Raw genomic sequence first — 22,645 nt, 5'->3', positions numbered from 1 at the left:
TTTAAATATTTTTGTGGTAAATTATCATCATGTATATAGAATTTCTTTACAAAGTTTTGAATCATTTGCTTCTCCCCTTGCCCCGCCAAAAAGGAGTGACAGAGACAGAGAGAAAGTAATATCGGCAAGGTGTGCTTAGCTTTGGGTTAGTGTCTCATAAATGGAAAGGATTTTGAGAGACCCAAATCTAACCAGATACTGTAGCCAGGAAACTTGGGGAGTGGAGGAAAAGAAGAACAGGGACTTCCCTGGTGGTCCAGTGGCTAAGACTCTGCGTGCCCAGCGCCGGAGGTCTGGGCTCTATCCCTGGTCAGGGAACTACATCCCACACGCCACAACCAGAGATTCATTCCATGTGCCACCACTAAGACCCGGTGTGGCGAAATAAATAAACGGATATTTTTTTTTTTAAAGAAGGATAAATGCTACATTTTTTGGTATATAGAATACAGTGTATTTTAATTCTGGCATTATAATAGGTGAAATATTGATACTACTGAATACATCCTACCAGAGAAGGAAAGGAATTCTTGGGGGAAAACACTAAAGCAACCATGAGAACTATAGGTATTTCTCCTTGTCACATGAGAAATTTAATTTAAATTTAAGGAGAGGACTATGTAAAGACTAAAGATAATTTTTTGCTGCCATTATTATTTAATATCAGAGGGGTGAGTATTTCACTTCATTTAATATTGGAAAATGCAGTACCTCACTTTTTAAAAAAGTGCGTGGAAAGACTAGGCCTCAAAGCATCCATCTCTTGCTCTGGGTGTTCTCGTAAGGCACTGGCTGTTCCCACCAGGGTGTCCGAGAGCCATGCGCGGGTGCCAGGAGCTGACGTTCCCAGGCCAGAAAGCCTAGAACGTTGAGTGATTATTCATAAATGCCAGTAAACTGACCCATTGCATGTGTTACTTTTGAATAACGGGACACCAAAGTCAGCAGTTTGGCAACTATTGTGTAACAGTGGTGGGAGGAATAAAAGTTGATGGTGCGATCATTTCATTTCCTAGTATAGTGATCTCAGAGGGACTCTCTGGGTTTCTGAGACACTATGCACTTTTGAAAGTTGTTATTTTGAAAACATCAGACTGCCTACCCAAATAATTGTGAATATTTTATAACAGGATTCCTCTGGGTGAACCCCTGATAGCATGGCCTTTTTTCCTTTCTATTTTTGAGCCATCTTTAATAAATAAATACACTCTATATGTTTTCCTATATTGGTGGCTTTTTCTGCTCCATTTTCTGCTCTCTACCCCTTTATCCCCTCCAAAAACTAAAAATAAGTGTACATCCCTTCGAATGATTCCCTCCTCAAACTCCATCTCTCGTATTTGAAGGTGGTGAACAGCAGCATAGCAGTGAGTACAGAAAGTTACCTCAAAGGGAGCCATTTCAATCAGATTTGCCAAGATGCTTGCTCCTTGGAAGAATAGCTATAAGAAAGCTAGACAGTCTGTTAAAGAGCAGAGACATCACTTTGCTGACAAAGGTCCATATAGTCAAAGCTGTGGTTTTTCCAGTGGTCATATATGGATGTGAGAGTTGGACCATAAAGAAGGCTGATCATCAAAGAATTGATGCTTTCAAACTGTGGTGCTGAAGAAGGCTCTTGAGAGTCCCTCGGACAGCAAGGAGATCAAACCAGTCAATCCTAAAGGAAATCAACCCTGAATATTCAAGGAAGGACTGATGCTGAAGCTGAAACTGAAACTCTAATACTTTGGCCACCTGATGTGAAGAACTGACTCACTGGAAAAGACCCTGATGCTGGGAAAGATTGAGGGCAGGAGGAGAAGGGTGTGACAGAGGATGACTACAAAGAGTTGGACACGACTTAGTGACTGAACGGTGAACAGCAAGAAGCTTAGATCTAGAGACTTCAGGACAGTAGCCACCAGAATCTCAGTTTACCTCTTTTTGTTCACCCACCTACATTTTCTTTAAATGGGAACAACTCCACTGGATGTGCCAGAGTAGGAGGACAGCATTATTTCTGGCAGGTGCTCCCTATGACCACCACCGTTTTCCATAGTTACTTCACGAGAACTGACCCAGTGCTGCTAGAGTCATGGATTCCCAATCACCATGGTCAGAAGTTACTAATTTGTTGTTGTTCAGTCACTCAGTCATGTCCAACTCTTTGCGACCCCATGGGCTACAGCACACCAGGCTTCCTTGTCGTTCACCGTCTCCCGGAGCTTACTGAAATTCATGTCCATTGAGTCAGTGATGCCATCCAACCATCTCATCTTCTGTCTTCCCCTTCTCCTCCTGCCCTCAATCTTTCCCAGCATCAGGGTCTTTTCCAATGAGTCGGCTCTGTGTCAGGTAGCCAAAGTATTGGAGTTTCAGCTTCAGCATCAGTCCTTCCAATGAATATTCAGGACTGACTTATTTTAGGATTGACTGGTTTGATCTCCTTGCACTCCAAGGGACTCTTAAGTCTTCCGCAACACCGCAGTTAGAAAGCATTAGTTTAAGTGTGCTGTCAGAGTCTCTGAATGTCAAAAATTGAAGCCAAAGTAGAAGATGCCTGCAAAGGTCTAGTATAAATAAAAGGAAGAGGGAGAAAAGAAACAAACATTTCTCTTTTGTGCCATCTACCTAAAAATATTCATGTTACTCTAAGATAAGCTTGTACCCATTTAATGAAGGAAAATAAATGTGGTAAACATCAGGAAAATGGATAATAAGGAACTGATGTTTGGCATGTGTAGTATGAGAGCACATCCTAATGGGAACTTTTCGAAGACAGGTAGAAAGAGGTCTCAGAGAAGGCAATGGCACCCCACTCCAGTACTCTTGCCTGGAAAATCCCGTGGATGGAGGAGCCTGGTGGGCTGTGGTCCATGGGGTCACAAGAGTCAGACACGGCTGAGCAACTTCACTTTTACTTTTCACTTTCATGCATTGGAGAAGGACATGGCAACCCACTCCAGTGTTCTTGCCTGGAGAATCCCAGGGATGGGGTCGCACAGAGTTGGACACGACTGAAGTGACTTAGCAGTAGCAGCAGAAAGAGGTCTTCCCTGGTGGCTTAGATGGTAAAGCAATGCGGGAGACTCAGGTTTGATCCCTGGGTTGGGAAGATCCCCTGGATAAAGGAAATGGCAACCCACTCCAGTGTTCTTGCCTGGGAAACCCGTGGACAGAGGCGCCTGGCGGGCTGCAGTGCATAGGGTCGCAAAGAGTCAGACTCTGAGCGACTGTCACACACACAGAAAGAGAAATAAAGAATTGAAGAACTTTTCTCTTTTTTAGATTTGTTTAAAATGATGTGTTGAAATGTCCTGAAATTATTCATGTTTTAAAGAGGGAGCTCCATGCTGGAGTTCCAGCAGCATAAACTTAGTCCTGTGGTTCATTGTGTCGTAAAAGCCAGTGATAGGATTACAGAACTACTCCAAGTTGCAGGTACCTTCGCCTTACACTTTTTGTCGAGACACCATCTTTGTGTCAAGCGGAATATTCTTGGAGTCAGATGATGTTTTTACTTTTTCAGTATCGTTACACTGTACACAAACATAAAGCTAAGAAAACAGGTCTTTTGTCTGAAAAAACAGCAGCTGAAAGTCAGTTCTATTCTGCTAAAATTATTGAATGAGCTCATAGGGTGTAATGTTCTGAATACTACCTACTACCTATGAATACTGAATACTACCTATGCGGTTGAGGGCATCCAAGGTTGAGCTTGGTTTTAAGAGATACTTCAAATAGACTCTCAGATACTTCTTATCCCTTTGTTTTATTCTGCTTTCTAACCGAGGGAATCAACACAGCATTTGCATTTTATTCTAGGGATTTCTCTCAGAAGAGACACAGAAAACCAGAGAATTCCAGAGGAGGGCAAAGCTTGCAAAGGGACCAGGTAGTCTACTGTGCAGAGGAAGATCAGACATTTTATCAGGAGTAATAGTTTTCTTGACCTGAAAAAATAATCAAGAAGATGAATTGGCAGTAAATACCCTGGCTCACGGCTCTCCATTTAGCGGCAGCATCGGTGTGCTGAGGCAGTCGTGGAGAAGTTTTCTGTCTGTGTGGACAGTCTTGTTTGTTTTTTGTTTTGTTTTATTTATTTGTTGTATGATGATGGTCTTGTTTCCTTTTTTTCTTCCTTTTTCTGTTTTTGCCCTTGCCTCTAAAGTGAATATTCTAAAGCAAATTCAGATTTTGCCAAAAGGTATTATTCAGCACTGAAAACTAAATCTACTATTTAGATTCCTTTACCCTTGAAAAAGTTTCATTTTTCTTTATGACTGTGGGTTTTTACCAAAGTTGGTCACATAAGACAAATAATATTCAGTTGATAAAATAGAACATGGCCAAGTAGAGAATAAGGAGTTCATGATCTGAGCCACAGTCAGCTCCCAGTCTTGTTTTTGCCGACTGTATAGAGCTTCTCCATCTTTGGCTGCAAAGAACATAATCAATCTGATTTTGGTGTTGACCATCTGGTGATATCCATGTGTAGAGTCTTTCTTCTCTTGTGTTGTTGGAAGAGGGTGTTTGCTATGACCAGTGCGTTCTCTTGGCAAAACTCTATTAGCCTTTGCCCTGCTTCATTCTGTACTCCAAGGCCAAATTTGCCTGTTACTCCAGGTGTTTCTTGACTTCCTACTTTTGCATTCCAGTCCCCTATAGTGAAAAGAACATCTTTTTTGGGTGTTAGTTCTAGGAGGTCTTGTAGGTCTTCATAGAACCATTCAACTTCAGCTCCTTCAGCTTTACTGGTTGGGGCATAGACTTGGATTACCATGATATTGAATGGTTTGCCTTGGAAACGAACAGAGATCAATAGTTGACTCACTGGAAAAGACCCTGATGCTGGGAGGAATTGGGGGCAGGAGGAGAAGGGGACGACAGAGGATGAGATGGCTAGATGGCATCACCGACTCAATGGACATGAGTTTGGGTAAACTCCGGGAGTTGGTGATGGACAGGGAGGCCTGACGTGCTGCGATTCATGGGGTCGCAAAGAGTCAGACATGAGTGAGCGACTGGACTGAACTGAAGTAGAGAAAGTAAGCAAAACTGGTCATCTTTTTTCCATAAGTGGCCAAGTGATTTCATATTATTTGGTTATCATACAGTAATCATATATGAGATCAGAAATGTGCCTGCCTTCTGAAGAAGGTCAGAAGTTGAAGCAATGGGAGGAAGCACGACTCCCATTTGGAGAAACCAGTGAGTGTCTTATGCTCCAGGTAATACATTAACCGTGTGTCTCCAGTGACTGCAGCTTCTCCCTTGGCATGCAAGGTGCTCGCCAAATTACATTTCATTTGTTCCATGCCCTGATACTGACAAGTCACCCTAAATTCCTATCGACATTGCATTTGGTTCTCACAGCAGGTACAGTTCTGCCCCCTCCCCGAAAAGTATCAGATAGATAGCAGTATCATAGAGTAGCATATGTTTTGCTAAATAAAGTGCTTTACATATCAATGGAATCTTAAAATCAACAATAGCAAAAGTGTAGCTATAGAGAACAAGTAGGTGTCCGTGGATAAAAATTCATTACTTTTAACAAAATAACCAAAGTAGGGACTTCCCCAATGGTCCAGAGGTTGGGGGGCGGGTGGTGGGCGCAGATTCAGCCCCTGCTTGAGGAACTGAGGCCCCACGTGCCACAGGCGTGTCACCCCGTGTGCGGCAGCAAAGACCCAGCACAGCCAAAATTTTAAAAAGAATTTTTTTTTAAGGAACTTTGAAATCGTAATTTTTTAAATAAGTGACTTTAGGTGCCTAAGAGTTATGAAGATGTGATGTCGTAAATGTTAATATGCATTTTCTATGAGATGTTTTCAGAAAATTCAGTTGGGCTGCACTGTTGGCATATGGGGTTTTAGTTTCATGACCAGGTATCACACCCATGTCCTCTGCATTGGAAGCATGGAATCTTAACCGCTGGACCACCATGGAAGTCCCTAAAGAGTTTTTTTCTTCACTCTTGCTGGTTGAAGAGAACGGAACATATCCCTTTGTACCTCCCTCCTTCAGGCCACTGAAGTATGAGGGGAAATATGCTTTATTCCTGTCTTTCTCATGAGAAAACACCGGGCTGAAAATTGGCCCACATTCATTCTGCCAAGTCAGCCTAATTGTTAAGCTTCTGAGGATCCACCGTTACTAAAGCTGTCCTTCTCCTTGATGGATGCGTTTTGTAATCGGGCTGGCAGTACTGTTTTTTTTTTCTTTTTTAGCTTTAATTTTTTAAAGCAGTTTTAGAGTCACAGCAAAACTGAAAGGGAGGTACATAGATTTCCCATATACTGACTCCCACCACATATGCATACCCTACCCTTTTATCAACAACCCCCACCAGAGTGGTACGTTTGTTACAATTAACGAACCTACGTTGACACAGCACTATTACCCAAAGTCCGTAATTACAAATTATATGGATTCACTCTTGGATTTGGACAAGTATATATCGTGATCCATCATTATTGTGTCAAACAGTATTTTCATTGCCCTAAAAATCTTCTATGCCCTGTCTGTTCATCCTTGTCTCCCTTCCTACCCTCCCCACTTCACATTGCTGGTAACTACTAATCTTTTTACTGTCTCCATAGCTTCTTTTCCCCAGAATGTCATATAGTTGGAGGAATAAAATATTTGGCCCTTCAGATTGGCTTCTTTCACTTAGTAATTTCCATGTATAGTTCCTCCATGTCTTCTCATGACTTGATGGCTCATTTCTTTTTAGTGCTGAATACTACTCCATACATAGTCTGGATGTACTACGGTTTATTTATTCATTTACTTACTATAGGATATCTTGGTTGCTTCCAAGTGTTGGCATTTGTGAATAAAGCTGCAATAAACATGTGTGTGCAGTACTGATTTTAAGATAAACTATATGTCCTTAATTACTGTGGTCATTTCTCTTCAAAAGAACTCTTAGCACTGTGTTTGAAACATCCAAGGTTTGAGTTGATCAACAGTATGGTTTAAGAAGATTATGCTAACAGTTATCTTATTCATTTTTTTTATCTTATTCATTTTTACATGAATTAATTTTATATGAATGTGTGTTTCAAACATGAACCCCTACTGTGTGCCAGGCTCTATGCTATGGAGGATACAGGCACAAAAACCCAAGAGAGTCTAGAAAAGAAAACATATTTGGGACTTCCCTGGTAGTTCAGTGGCTAAGACTGTGTTCCCAATGCAGGGGGCCAGGGTTCAATCCCTGGTCAGGGAACTAGATCCCACATGCCACAACTAAGACCCAGTGCAGCCAAATAAATAAATAAAAATATTTCTTTAAAAAAGAAAACATATTTAAGTGACTATGCAAGTATACTTGCATGAGACATTGCTTTTAAAGCTCTGAAACCTTGAATGCAGTTTTCTCATTGGTATGGTGGTATGGGCTTTATTCACACAACTGGCCACCACCCTTCTATTGCACCTGTAAGAGAAGTCATTTTTTACACTTCATCTTAGCCAAAAGGCCGAGAATCGATGAGAAGTCATTTTTTAATTGACCATCTTAAATCACCGTGTAAGAAAGAAAACGGCCAGAAGCATGAAGGTATAGCCAGAAAGTAGCTGGTGACGCGTGATCCCAAACCAAATCAAGTGATCGCCAAACTTAGGGGTCATCTGCGTTGATTCTGGAGATAGTTTTGTTGGTCTGGCATCTCTGAATAATTAAACTAGTGAGAAGGCCTCCTACAGGCCAGAATTTCTAAACTTTGGAGGAAACATATTGAGAACACACTTTGCATAATTTGGTTTTGCCTTATATATGAGTAGAGCACTTTATGTGGTGTTGTTTCCCTTGCCTGTATTTTCTCTTCTAAACTGAAGTAAGTTACTTTCACCTAGAGTTGTCAGAGTTGAATTGACTTGCCTCATCAGACTAATGATTCTTGTAAACAATATCATTTCATATTGGATCTTGGGGTGTGTGTGTGTGTGTGTGTGTATCTGATAAGACATTAGTAAGAAGCAGTATTCTTAAAAGGCTTTTGTGTTTTCTTCAGTGCCAGCACTTCAAATATTGCCCGAATAGAAGAAATGGAGAGACTTTTGAAGCAGGCTCATGCAGAGAAGACAAGGCTGCTTGAATCCAGGGTAGGCCTAATATCTTTATGCCAGAGGTCAGTGATGTGGTGGTTCAAGATGCCCTGCACTTGACACTGGAAAACTGTCTTCAGGCCTCAATAAGCAGTGGGACCTTGGAATAGTCACTCTACCTTTCTTGGCCTTAGTTTATTTTTATTCTTTTTTATTTTTTGGCCACACCAAATGGCTTTTGGGAGAAAGAAATGGCAACCCACTTCAGTGTTCTTGCCTGAAAAATTCCATGGACAGAAGAACCTGGTAGACTACAGTCCATGGGATCTCAAAGAGTCCGACACGACTGACTGCACACACGAATGGCTTTTGGGGTCTTAGTTCCCTGACCAGAATTGAAGCCCGGGCCCTCAAAGTGAAAGCAGAGAGCACTAACCACTGGGCCGACGAGGAAATCCCACTGGCCTCGTTTTCTTTTCTAAAAAGTGAGAGTGTTAGAGAGGTGTTCCCTACAACTCTTTACTGTACTACCGTTTTTTAAGTGTAAAATGTATATAGTATGGGCATGATGAATTCTCTGCATTGCATGTTCCCCTCAGTGGCCCATTTGTTTGCCTGCGGGGGGACGGAGGAACGGCAGGTCTTCACACATTCTCCCTGCCTTGCCCGTTCATGGTCAGGACACTGTTATAATATTAAAACTCCCACGTTGTCATGACTGTATTTCAAGCCAAAGTCTGCACTTCCTTAGGAATCCCCCAGAGGCCTTTGCATCCTGCCTGAAAGGGAGCCTCCCTTCCTCCTCTGACTTCCAGGCTGCTTCCTCCGCGACCTTCAGCCAGGAAGCCCCAGAGCAACAACAGGAATTGGAAGGACCCACAGCCATCCAAGAAAGGCTAAAAGTTGTGACTAGTGTTGGGTCACAGTTAACCTTTTTATATTAAAAATGGAGATCGGGGTCATCAGTATGAAAGGACTGAACAGTCACAAGCTGGGTTTCACTTAATATTCCATTGTTAACTGTATGTAGTGGCTGCATTTCTGCACAGAATGATTTGAAAGCTCTGTGAGCGGTGATTACGGATGTTTTACTCTTGGTTATACACTGTAAGGATCTCACCTATAAAATTAGGAGTTGCCTAGTGAGATTTATATATATATATGCATGCATTGGAATTATTCAAGTATAACCAGTATGTCTGAAATTTTTTTTCTGCATAATGACACCTAGGAACGAGAAATGGAAGCCAAGAAACGCGCTCTGGAAGAAGAAAAACGACGTCGAGAACTCCTGGAAAAACGATTGCAGGAAGAAACTAGCCAGAGGCAGAAGTTAATCGAAAAGGAAGTAAAAATAAGGGAGAAACAAAGGGCACAGGTGGGTCGATCAGTCTGGATGGGCTGGAGTAGATTGCCCCCTGGTGGTCATTTTTTAAAACTGTGTTAGTGGGCCAAAAACACGTGTTCAAAACACCTATTTCAAAACTCATTGGGTACAATTAACAAAATGACATTTTCATGGGAAGGCACTTTTTCTTCTACCCATTTGTTGGAGAATATTTAAAAAGGAGAATTTTTTTGGAGCAACTTTGAAAGTTCAGCTAGATTCTTTTCTAGAAACAAATAGAACACCCAAACCAAGTTGAGAAAAAGAGATTCTATTATGTCATCTTTTGGAAGCAGACACTCCAGCACAGAATACTTTAACCAGCCCAGTTCCTTGCTGGTGGAATTAATTTTAAATTAATTTCAATGGTGGGATTTAATTAATAATTAATATTTTGAAATGTTTTCCTAACCACACGGTGTTGTCATGGTGATGCCAGTCTACACACATGGCCATAGGATTGCTGAACTCAGGAGAACCACCCACTCTGTTTAACTTCCTATCTCAATCATCCTGGAATTTGCTCTTGTCACTAGAACTGCTTACATAATATATGCTTTCTGAGACACTAAAGTAAAATTTTAAGTACCATGTAATTTAAAGGTCAAGTCAGCTTTACCAAGGCTTACTAGATTTAAAGATAAAAGGTACCAGTTCCCTTGTTCCTTCCAGTTGCTTGCAGTTTGAAGTTCAGCAGTGAGAGACTTGCCTTCATCTGTGGCACCTGTCTAGAGCCAGAGTACCACGGAATCAAAGGCAAAATAAAGGAAAAATCCAAGTAAAACGTGTTCGTTTTATTTCATTATGCCAAACCTCTTTCACTTTTCGATTTGCATAAAGGTCATCCATGACTATTTGGTGTCTGAAGCCAAACCAAAGGCACAATTCTATTTTAATCTCAATGATTAGTTTTGTTTCCAAGTATGTGACTAGGTTATGTTCCCCCAGGACAAAGGGGTGGGGCAGTTTAACAGCATAAAGTACAAGACCATTTTAGAAATATTACTCATGGCGACTTGCACTTCCCAGTCCAGATGAGCCTCCGCTCCAGCTGCGGTAAATTAAAAGACCCCAGTGCACGCCTCTTCAGTGTCCGGTCCCGGACAGCTCATGGGTACAGCTTTCATTCCACATTCTTACCTTATTTTAACTTTGCCTTTCAAAACACCTCTGCCTTCAGTTTCTATCAGAGTATACGCAAATCAGCATGCACACACACGCTTGGGGGATCTGGTGGGGGCTGTACTTCCTAAATGAGGTCCAGTCAGTTCCATCATGTCTGAGGTTACCTAAGGAGAACTGTTGTTGAGGTTGTGGTAGGGAGAACTCCTGGAAACGTTACAGAGAGGGGCCCTCATCTGCAAGAAGCAGCCAAGAGAACGTCATGCCTTATTTCCTTATGTTTTTGTCTTGTTATCGGCCGTGCCAAGCGGCATGTGGGATCTTAGCTCCCCGACCCGGCATCAAACCCATGCCCCCTGTGTTGGAAGTGTGGAGTCTTAACCACTGGACCGCCAGGGAAATCCCTTCCCTGTTTTAAGTGCTGAGTACCTCTTTTAAAACTAAGGTAAATGACATGTTTCCATTTTCTCATCTGGCCTTTCCAAGGAATAGAGTCTGCTGGCCTGAGTTTATTCGCACCCCCCCCCCTCCCCATACCATAGCATTTTTCTTTAAATGCCATCCACTTTTTAGATTCCAAATGACAATGTTTAAGTTCTCATAATTGCATGGACGTTTTAACACTTAGGCTTTTCAGTTCATAAACATCTGTGACCTAAAACAAAACAAAGAGCTATAGATCAGATGGCCTCATGCATTTCCAGGCTCGACCTCTGACCCGCTATCTGCCTGTGCGGAAGGAAGACTTTGATTTGCGGAGCCATGTAGAGACTGCTGGCCACAATATCGATACATGTTATCATGTGTCAATCACAGAGAAGACCTGCAGAGGATTCCTCATCAAAATGGGTGGAAAAATTAAAACCTGGAAAAAACGCTGGTTTGTTTTTGATCGGAACAAGCGCACCTTCTCTTATTATGCAGGTGGGTCATAAAAATAATCTGAGTGACATTCAAATCAGGAGTTTTCTGTTAAAGAACAAAAGCAATAAAATTCAGAATAAATCAGTAAAGTGATAAGTAATAGATTAATGGCAATATTAGCTTGATAGATGTGTATTGTATTCAGGTCATATGGTCCAGTATTTACGAATTTTCTCTAGAAATAATAAAAATTACATTTTTAAAAAGTGTGAGTCAGTTTGTTCTGGTTCTGAAATAAACTCAAACCCAAATAAATATTAAATGGAATTTATTTTTTAGACTGAAATATTATCTTTTAAACCATGAGATCAGAAAAGGTTTCTATTTATTTATTTATGGTCATATGCCCTATTTAAGTCACACATAATTAGGCAGCTTAGCTGACAGCCATTCAGCTCTAGTTCATGGTAATTTCAGCAGTGAAAAGCTCCTCAGTGAACTAGTGAATAAGTTAAGTATTTACTGGGTGACTGGAATATTTTTGGATTCTTTAAATGATAGATTATGAGACTCGTACCCTACTGAATCCTCTATGAATACAGGAATATTTGTGTAACCAGTGTACTTATTAAGAAGCCCCTTATCTGCACATAGATTTCATATGAAATATGTTCGTTAGCCGCACAAGTAAAGCTGCACTCTCTTCTCAGCTGCTGAATAAGAGTGGTGTCAGACTAGAGGTTATGAAGACACCTGCCTCAGGGTGACAGTACCAGCATTTATGGGCTTTGTTGGGAATTGTTACAAAGTGTAGCAAGGTAATAAATTAAAAAACAGTCCAGTCTTTTAATCTGCAGGGTGTGGTCAGGTGTGTTTATGAAGAAAGGTGTGAGAAACCAGGGGGCATGTGGAAGAAAGGAAGCTCCGGCTATGGAGCCCCAGAAGCCCAGAGTGAGGGGTGGGCAGGGCGCATGCCTTTAAGCTGGGGGCTCTGTGTGGGGCTCCAGTTGCTGCAGCGGCGAGCACTTGGCCTGACTCTCACCGGTTACCTCTTTTGGCCTTTCTGACTTTGGGTTTTGTAAGAATCCAGAGACAATATCTTCAGTTAATACAATAGAAGAGATGCCTATGTAATAAATGCCAATTCTGTGTCTGCAAAATGCATAAAGAAATTTTGTCAGTCTCCACTGACAACCTTAGCCAAAATTTTAAAATAATTCAAATAAAACAACTTTGCTCATCTCTGCTCCTTTTTTTTAGGAGCCTTATTTCATTCTTTCTTCAGTCTGAGAGGTGAGAGGTTCAGTGCTTCTTTCTGGTCCATGTAAATGTGTTTTTCAAATTTAAACTTCTTAGTGACCAGTTTTCAATTTTTTTTTTAAATACCAAAATCTTTTGGTATATGAACGATTGCTCAGAACCCTAATACCTAAAACAGAAAAAATCATATTTAATTCAGGTTTTAATATTTACAGATTGTATAACTGACTGGTGAGACCTAACTTGACAAACAAAACGCTGCCCATTTGCTCCGTTTGCAGCATCATCAGCTTTTCTGCTCCCACGCTCCCCACCCCGACTCTTTCCCAGACGCCACCAAGCGCAGAAGTCGATCAGCCAGCGGGCTTGCCCTGCAGGTGCAGTGCAGGCTGGGCTTGATCCCGCAGGCGCCACGGGATCACGTCCCACGTCAGCCAGCCAGCCAGCGTGGTCAGTGAGCATGGCCCGCGTGCAGGGCCTGAGCCAGACTCAGGTCTCCCTGTGGGGCAGGCCCGCGTGCTTGGCCTCCTGCACATTGACTGAGTGACTTTAGGAGAGTCTCTAAGCAAACCCAAGGCACAGAAATTATGTCTGTAAGCTGCTAGGATAATGCTATTCAGACGGAATCCTAGAATTATCTCATCGATTTACAAGAGCCTTGAATTTTTCATTCTTTCTGACGTGCCTTACAAACAAAAGTTTTCTTCCCCCAGTTTTCTGCCTGCTTTGAAACACTGACAAGGTTTACTTTTATCTCCAGATTTCATTTTATATCCATTTCCAGAAAACAGAGTATTATTGTTTTCCAGTGAATTAATTATTGCAGGATCTTTTCCACCAAATGTTTGAGAGACACACTGACCTTTTCTTTCACAGAAACTGATAGAAACCCACTGAACATGGTATTAATTAAAAGTGTTTCCCTAGGAAGAGCAAAAATAAACACAAAAATGTGGTCCATGCTCAAATAAGTTAAAGAAATGCTGAGTTAAATGCAACTATACAGGTTTATTTTCTGCCGAACTTCTCAGGGCTGATATTTTTCAAATTTGCTTTTTACTGTTGTTATGGGGGGTGGGGTGGGAAGGACTCTCATTTTAGTAAAAACTTCAAAATGCAACTAAGCCTAAAGAATTGAAGTAAGTCTTTGTCCCATGACAAAAGTTCTGGCCTTTTCTAACACTGTTAAGCTTGAAATATCCTTTCAGATTTTCTCCATGCCTTTTCATATATGGTTCAGTGTATATAGGTATTATTCCTTCTTAATCCAGTTAGGACCAAATTATTCACCCTGTTCATACCTTTCTTCTCATAATGATGTTTCAAGGTTTTTCTCTTGAGCACATGCATGTTTACCTTGGTCATTTCATTGGCTGTGTAGATTCCATTGTATGGCTGGTCTAGAACTGAGTCAGTTCCCTGTTAAGGCCCCAGCAAGTCTTTTGCAGCATTGTGGGTGCCACTCATGGTAAAGAGCCTGCCTGCCAGTGCAGGAGACATACGGGATACCGGTTTGACCCCTGGGTTGGGAAGATCGCCTGGAGGAGGGCGGAGCAGCCCACCCCAGTGTTCTTGCCTGGAGAATCCCATGGGCAGAGGTGCCTGGTGGGCTACAGTCCATAGGGTCACACAGAGTCGGACACAACTGAAGCAGCTTAGCACTCAGCACACAGGTCCTAATGAACACAAACACATATGCATGTGCTTAAGTAGCTCTTTTAGGATGCAGTTTTAGAAGCAAAATTGCTGAGTAAGAGAATTTTGGCACTTTCCGTTGTGTATGTTTTACCAAATTGACTCACAAAAGAGGCTTCCTCATCTGCATTTCCTCCCATAGTGTGTGATGAGGGCCTCTTTCTCTGCTTCCTCATCCATGATTTTGAGGTTTTTAAAAAATGTACTTGCATGTGTTATCAACCCTGCAGAGATTAAATTACAAAATATCTCTAGAACTTACTGTTCTTGTTGGTCATTACAGGTGATGCTGTTTGGTTGGTGGTTTCGGTGTTCGTTTTGTTTTCTTTAATGTTTGGTTTGGTTTTTATGGCAAATATGAAATCTTTGGAAGCAGTCTGAAAAGCGTTGCATTGAAAGGACATTAAATTATTGACATGAAGCTTTGTTGTGAACGGGATTAAAAAAAACAAGCAGAGTAGACAAGAAATTTGATGGGGAAGAAACATAAGTAGGATATTATTTTAAATTATAAATAAAAAGCACACTTATTACAAATGTTTACAACAGTTCCAGTTCACTTGCTAAGTCATGTCCGGCTCTTTGCGACACTATGGACTACAGCACTCCAGCTTCCCTGCCCGTCACCAACTAGAGCTTACTCAAACTCATGTCCTTTGAGTTGGTGATGCCATCCAACATCTCATCCTCCATCATCCCCTTCTCCTGCCTTCAATCTTTCCCAGCATCAGGGTTTTTTCTAGTGAGTCAGTTCTTTGCATCAAGTGGCCAAAGTATACAACTACTGTCTTGAGAATGTAGGAAAATAATTTTTATTGATGTTAATGGTGTTTCCACTTTGTGTGCTAGACTGACAGTCAATATTCTATATTATATTTTGACTGCTAATTTAGTGAAAAGCCTTGAGCAAAGTCACTTAGTCCCTTTCATGCAGGGTTGCTAATTCCAACCTTTTTTTTTTCTCTTTTTCAGGATAGGATGGGGCTAACCTACATTGTCTGTATTAACCTTAGACAATTTAAATGCTACCTAAATTTTTTAAATTAATTCATTTATTTTAATTGGAAACTACTTTACAATATTGTCATGGTTTAAATGGTAGATAAATATTTTAATGATGATAGTTATAATGAAGTTTTGATTTTTTCTGTTCATCAGTGCTGATAAAGTATTTATTTTAACACTCATCTGCCATTGCAGACAAGCATGAAGCTAAATTAAAAGGAGTAATATACTTTCAAGCCATTGAAGAAGTATATTATGATCACCTCAAGAATGCTAATAAGGTAAGCATTGAAATTTCAGCTTCCACGATTTGAATGCATAAGTTGGGGTGAGACTTTCCCAGAGGTCCAGAGGTTAAAACTCCACGCTTCTACTGCAGGGCGAGCCGGTTTGACTCCTGGTTGGGGAACTAAGCCCACATGGCGCATGGTCAAAAAAAAGTCGGGTGAAAGAGGGAGTTGGTGCATGCTTATGAGGAAACGTCAAGGAAACATCTTAGTAAGACAAAGAGTAGCATTTATTGAGCTATTTTTGGAGCACTCACCATAGGTGCCCCTGCTAGAACTTTACAAAGTATCTGCCAAAATGACTGGTGAGCTCTCTGTGAGAGTTCTCATGCAAAAAGGCCAGAAAGATGGTCAATCTTGAGAAAGGTGTTGAGGGCAAGACTGTAGGTTATGTTAGAGCAAAAGTAATGGCTACATAGATTGCTATAAATTGAAAGTTTTAAAGAGGAAGAAGCTCTCACATATCTCTGTGTTATATTTAATGTTGTAATTGCAATGTATTTGCTTTACATTCTTTTCCTTTCTTGATTTTCTTTCTAGAGTCCTAATCCTTTACTTACCTTTAGTGTCAAGACACATGACAGAATCTACTACATGGTGGCCCCATCGCCAGAAGCCATGCGAATCTGGATGGATGTCATAGTGACTGGGGCAGAAGGTTACACTCACTTCTTGTTGTAGTGAACTGACACGACTTCAGGGCAGACTGCAATAATCTCTTACAAGAATGAAGCCATATCAACACCAGATGGACAGACCCAACAGATCCATCCCTTTAACTGTGGATACTCAGAACTGCTTTCACATTAACAGGAAGTCATTTGTAAAAGAGAAAGAAGGGGTTTTAATTCAAAGCTTTATCATAAATAATTCAAAGCTTGATCATAAACAGCAAAAGAATTGCCTATGAGAAAGAAAATACTCTTATGGTAAATAGCACCACTTATAGGAACATTTCTTATAAACTCTTTATATCAATTGTTGATTTTGATGAAATAAACTAGTTTACAAAATGTCTGTATGTATTTGGAAAATATGAAATTATTTTAGCACCCAAATCATTGGTGGCATTGACGTTATTGGTAATCAACTGGCTTTTTTTTAAAGGAGTGTTTTATGGAAGGTTATTTTATAAATATTAAAATAAACAAATAAGGGCTTGGAAAGGGAGTATATTGTAGGAGGAGTTTGGCCCTAATTTTTAAGTACTACACCAAAACCAAAGACTTGACATGACCTCTGCTGAACAGTAGTAGTTATGAACTGCATTTAATGTTACTCTGCATTTTAAAATGGTACTTTGATGCCAACAAGTGCCCAGGAAGTTGACTTTGAAGAGTCACCACCAGCATAAGCTACTGTACATACATAGCAAACACTTTGTAAAAGAAGAACAAAAAGCTGTGTGTTTTAGGAAGAAGCAGTCTTAGACATTCTATCATACTGGGCAATTTAAAATAAAGAGAATATTTAGCTTCAGCTGTTTTGCCGATGATTTCTCCATTCCCAGTGCTGAGAATAAAGGCAACAGGAGCTGATTTCCTTTAGACTGTCCAACTTCTCTTTGTTGTAGAGTACTCGTGTTAACTGCACCCTCACATGATGTAACTATGAAATAAAGCTCTGTTTTCACCAAAGAGCAGACCAATCAGAATACTTATTTTCCAAAGTATTGTAGTTCTATTCAGAGGCACATGAAGTTCACCTTAATGTTCTCTGTGATGTACTATTTTATGTTTTTTCTTCGCAGTTAGCTTTTGTTTTTTAGAGTTCAGTTAATTTGTATTGAATGAAATGACTTCAGGCAAGTCCTTTTGTAACAGCTTTTCAAATGCCATTTATCCTGGTTTATCACGTTGTGTGTGTTTGTAAGTATGAAGGTACTCTTTCCACTCATTGACAGAGGAATCGAAGTAGAAAATAATAATGTTACTTACTAGTAAAAATGAAATTATTAGATTAGAAGTGTCTATAAAATTTGTCAGGCCTGACTTGGTACAATTTTTTTTTTTAATTTGCAGTGGTTTGTATACATGTTGCCAATAATAAGATTTTGTGACTGGATTACACATGATGTTACTTGAACAGCGAAGGACAAAATCACAATTGCAGAAGACATTTCTATAATCTGTTTCTCCAGAGACCACCCCTAAACCCTGTGTGATCTAAGACAGTGAAGTACAAGTGCTGAACTTTTGTTGGTTAATGTAAAGATATAACTTTCTGAACTGTACTTTACTTTCTTCATAGGACTATAAAGATACTCTAATCAACTTTCTATCTTGCATGATGTAGTAAATGATTCAAATATGTGTGTCAAAATATGTTGAGTTTGGATTAAAATGTTGATCAGATTTCACATTCGAAAATAAACTCATTTTAATAGGAAGTTACCCATTGGTAGCATGACAAGGGATGGATTAATCAGCAGAAGTCAACTGTAGAATTGACATAAAGTTTGTGTGCTAGCTAACATTATGACTTGTAGTTTATAAACTGAAGTAATCAGATATGTCTCTGGTCACATTCCTGTTGCTAACAAAATGAGATAACCCCTGAGAAGTCTGACATCTTTAGTCTAGTTGCATCGATGCAATTATTACTGGGGATTGAAGGAGTGTGTTTACCTATCTTTCTCTCTGATGGGGGAAAAAATCGCGCAGGTATGAAGTTAGAGCTCTAAGGCTTTACTTAGTGGGGACCACATTTGTCTCCCTGAACTAAGGCAGCAGATTTCAGAGAAAACTGCCTTCAACAACACATCCTTTCACACATGTTAATGAAGGCAACATTGATAGTAGGTCAGTGGAAACAACGTTGTCTGCTTCAAGCCCATCACTGTCAAGAAAAGCATCTTCACTTGACGCCAGTCACAATTTTTGCTGCTGTGTTAAACTGATGAAGGTGGATGGAGAAAATGATTCCTGGGTTCATGGGTTTCTCTGGGGTTTTGTGTGTGTGTGCAGTGCCTTTCCCAGTATGAGAACAAGTAAAAATTTTTGTTCTGCTTCACATAAAATGCCAGAAGACATGCAAAAATAAAGGGAGAGAATAGGGACAGGAATGATTGAGAATATTTGGATTATCCAAAATCACAGTAAGAAGTGTTTACTGTTAAGATACAGTGGATGCTGAAGTGATGTGTGTCGCCGTAGTTGATTTTAGCCCCTTTGGAGTCGACAACAGGCTTAATGGAGAACCAGAGAAACAACTCAGCAGCTTTTGGGGAAAGTTGCTAAATCAAGCAGCTATCCTTGCTCTGTTTCTGGCATTATACCTCTCAAGGAAGAAATCTATTTTTTCATTTGTCCAACTTTCCTGGTGCCTTCTAATAGAATAGTTTCTCAAAACTCCAGAGATAAGCTGAATTCACTGTATCCAGCCTTTGCGTTTAACTCTAGCACCAGTCATTGCTCCAAAATTTATGACCAAGATAGTTAAGTGGCTTTACTCAGTCATAAACCAGCCACTGTAACTTTTGCATAGAAAACAAACAACAAGAAAAACAAGGTAAGTCTTTATTTGTTGATGCTTGAGGCCTCCAAGAATTGCTTTGAAGGACACCAGAGCTAGAATCCAGAGACCCTTGTACACAGTTTATTCAATCATATTTTTATTGGCCATTCCATTTTTCTTCTGTTTGCCTCTGAAAATGGTGCTCTAGCAGATAACATACATCCTTATAAGCCATTATTGTTTTCTATAGGATGGTCACAAATTGGAGCCATCGGGTCAAACAGCATTGACAGGGATGCAAATTTTAAATTGTCACAGGTGATATTACTTGACAACAGAGTTTAGCAGTTTACTTTCTCACCATCCGTACATGAATGCCAGCTTGCCAATAATCGTTCTTTTTAACTTCTGCCAACATGAGGGGTAGGAAAAATGGCATGCTAATTTTTAACATTTAATGCATGTTATTATTTCAAGTTTTTCAATTAGTGAGGTTGATCATCAGGTTTACATATGTGAACTGCCTATCACAAATGTTGGCGGATTTTGTTGGAATTACATATTTTTTCTACCAATTTCTGGGAGCAGGCTAAACAGAAGTATTAATATTTTGTTATCCACACAGTAAATCAATTTCACTATATGTTTTTATTCTTTTTTATTCCAGGGGTTTCAAATCTTGCTTTAAAAAGTTCCTTTTATCTATACTATATTCTCCTAAAATGTATTTGATCCTCTCGGTTTTATTCTTTCATTGAGGTGATTTAGCTACTGGAATTTACCTTTGCACACAGTATGAGGGAGTGTTTGTTAGTCCTGCCCGACTCTTTTCGACCGCCTGGACTGTAGCCCACCAGGCTCCTCTGTTCATAGAATGCTCCAGGCAAGGATACTGGAGTGGGTTGCCATTTCCTTCTCCAGGGGATCTTTCCAACCCAGGGATCGAGCCCACCTCTCCCACATTGGAAGCAGATTCTTCACCACCTGAGTCACCTGGGAAATACGAGAGACGGGTCTTAATAATTCAACAGTCTGACCTACGAAGAGCTAGAACAAAAACAAATTGAAAAGGGGCAAAGAAGCAGCAAAAGTTCAATTCCACTCCAGGCGTTTATCCAAGCATGATTAAGGTCAGAATTTGGAAACATTCCCCGTAAAAGTCAATGTATTGAAAGGTTGTTGCTGTATCAAAAGATTCCAGGATTCTTGGCCTCCAGCAGAGAAGAATTTAATATGGGACCAGTGATGAGGCTTGATCGCTCAGAGCTTTTGTGTAATAAAGTTTTATTAAAGTTTAAAAGAGATAGAGAAAGCTTCTGATAGAAATCAGAAGGAGGCAGAAAGAGTGCCCCCCGCTAGTCTTTAGTTGGGTGTTAAATAGCTACTAGCAGTCTGCTAATTAGAGAAGCAAGAGTCTGAAATGCAGTACTTGGATGAAATCTCAAAAATGACAGAATGATCTCTGTTCATTTCCAAGGCAAACCATTCAATATCAGAGTAATCCATGTCTATGCTCTGACCACTAATGCTGAAGAAGCTGAAGTTGAATGGTTCTATAAAGACCTACAAGCCCTAGAACTACCACCCAAAAAAGATATCCTTTTCATTATAGGGGACTGGAATGCAAAACTAAGAAGTCGAGAGTAAGAGGCAAATTTGGCCTGGAGTAACAGGTAAATTTGGTTTTGGTGTAGAGAATGAAGCAGGACAAAGGCTCAGAGAGTTTTCCGAAGAGAATGCACTAGTCATAGCAAATATCCTCTTCCAACAACACAAGACTCTACACATGGACATCACCAGATGGTCAATACCAAAATCAGATTGATAATATCCTTTGCAGCCAAAGATGGAGAAGCTCTATAGAGTCAGCAAAAACAAGACCAGGAGCTGACTGTGGCTCAGATTATGAACTCCTTATTGTCAAATTCAGATGTAAATTGAAGAAAGTAGGGAAAACCACTAGACCATTCAGGTTTGACCTAAATCAAATCCCTTATGATTATACAGTGGAAGTGAGAAATAGATTCAAGGGATTAGATCTGATAGACAAGAGTGCCTGAAGAACTATGGACATTATACATTCTATTGTACATTGTACAATGTTTGTGACATTGTACAGGAGGCAGGGATCAAGACCATCCCCAAGAAAAAGAAATGCAAAAAGCCAAAATGGTTGTCTGAGGAGGCCTTACAAATAGCTGAAAAAGGAAGAGAAGCTAAAGGCAAAGGAGATAAGGAAAGATATACCCATCTGAATGCAGATTTCAAAAGAATAGCAAAGAGAGATAAGAAAGACTTCCTCAGGGATTAGTGCAAAGAAATAGAGGAAAACAATAGAATGGGAAAGACTAGAGATCTCTTCAAGAAAATCAGAGATACCAAGGGAACATCTCATGCAAAGATGGGCACAATAGAGGACAGAAATTGTATGGACCTAACAGAAGCAGAAGATATTAAAAAGAGGTGGTAAGAATACACACTTATTCTTACACACAGTAAGAACTGTACAAAAAAGATCTTCATGACCCAGATAATCATGATGGTGTGATCACTCACCTAGAGCCAGACATCCTGGAATATGAAGTCAAGTGGGCCTTCGGAAGCATCACTACAAACAAAGTTAGTGAGGTGATGGAATTACAGTTGAGCTATTTCAAATCCTAAAAAGTAATGCTGTGAAAGTGCTGCACTCAATATGCCAGCAAATTTGGAAAACTCAGCAGTGGCCACAGGACTGGAAAAGGTCATTTTTCATTCCAATCCCAATGCAAGGCAATGCCAAAGAATGCTCAAACTGCCACATAGTTGCACGCATCTCACATGCTAGTAAAGTAATGTTCAAAATTCTCCAAGCCAGTCTTCAGCAGTATGTGAACCATGAACTTCCAGGTGTTCAAACTGGATTTAGAAAAGGCAGAGGAACCAGAGATCAAACTGCCAACATTCGTTGAATCATGGAAAAAGCAAGAGAGTTCCAGAAAAACATATCAGTTCAATTCAGTTCAGTCACTCAGTCAAGTCCGACTCTTTGCAACCCCATGAATCGCAGCACGCCAGGCCTCCCTGTACATCACCAACTCCCAGAGTTTAAACAAGCTCATGTCCATTGAGTTGGTGGTGCCATCCAGCCATCTCATCCTCTGTCGCCCCCGTCTCCTCCTGCCCCCAATCCCTCCCAGCATCAGAGTCTTTTCCAATCAGTCAACTCTTTGCATCAGGTGGCCAAAGTATTGGAGTTTCCGCTTCAACATCAGTCCTTCCAATGAACACCCAGGACTTATCTCCTTTAGGATGGATTGGTTGGATCTCCTTGCAGTCCAAGGGACTCTCAAGAGTCTTCGCCAACACCACAGTTCAAAAGCATCAATTTTTTGGCACTCAGCTTTCTTCACAGTCCAACTCTCACATCCATACATGACCACTGGAAAAACCATAGCTTTGACTAGACGGACTTTTGTTGGCAAAGTAATGTCTCTGATTTTAATATGCTGTCTAGGTTGGTCATCACTTTCCTTCCAAGGAGTAAGCGTCT

General features: G+C 40.4%; 1 protein-coding gene across 8 annotated transcripts in view; it reads left to right on the top strand.

The window, feature by feature from the left end:
* PHLDB2 (pleckstrin homology like domain family B member 2) overlaps positions 1-17,294 on the top strand; it is a 243,949-nt gene extending 226,655 nt beyond the window's left edge. For all 8 annotated transcript variants that reach the window (XM_070454904.1, XM_070454908.1, XM_070454911.1 and 5 more), the window contains 5 exons: positions 8,004-8,094; positions 9,269-9,415; positions 11,251-11,470; positions 15,566-15,651; positions 16,198-17,294. In XM_070454904.1, coding sequence (XP_070311005.1) covers positions 8,004-8,094; positions 9,269-9,415; positions 11,251-11,470; positions 15,566-15,651; positions 16,198-16,338 — 685 coding nt within the window. In that variant the 3' untranslated portion in view covers positions 16,339-17,294. The remainder of the gene's footprint in view (positions 1-8,003; positions 8,095-9,268; positions 9,416-11,250; positions 11,471-15,565; positions 15,652-16,197) is intronic.
* The last annotated feature ends 5,351 nt before the right edge of the window (positions 17,295-22,645 follow it).

This window comes from Odocoileus virginianus, chromosome 25 (assembly GCF_023699985.2).
Source record: "Odocoileus virginianus isolate 20LAN1187 ecotype Illinois chromosome 25, Ovbor_1.2, whole genome shotgun sequence".
NCBI classification, from domain to species: Eukaryota; Metazoa; Chordata; class Mammalia; order Artiodactyla; family Cervidae; genus Odocoileus; species Odocoileus virginianus.
The sequence above is the reverse complement of the archived record's forward strand: the minus strand, read 5'-3'. Positions and strand labels throughout refer to the sequence as shown.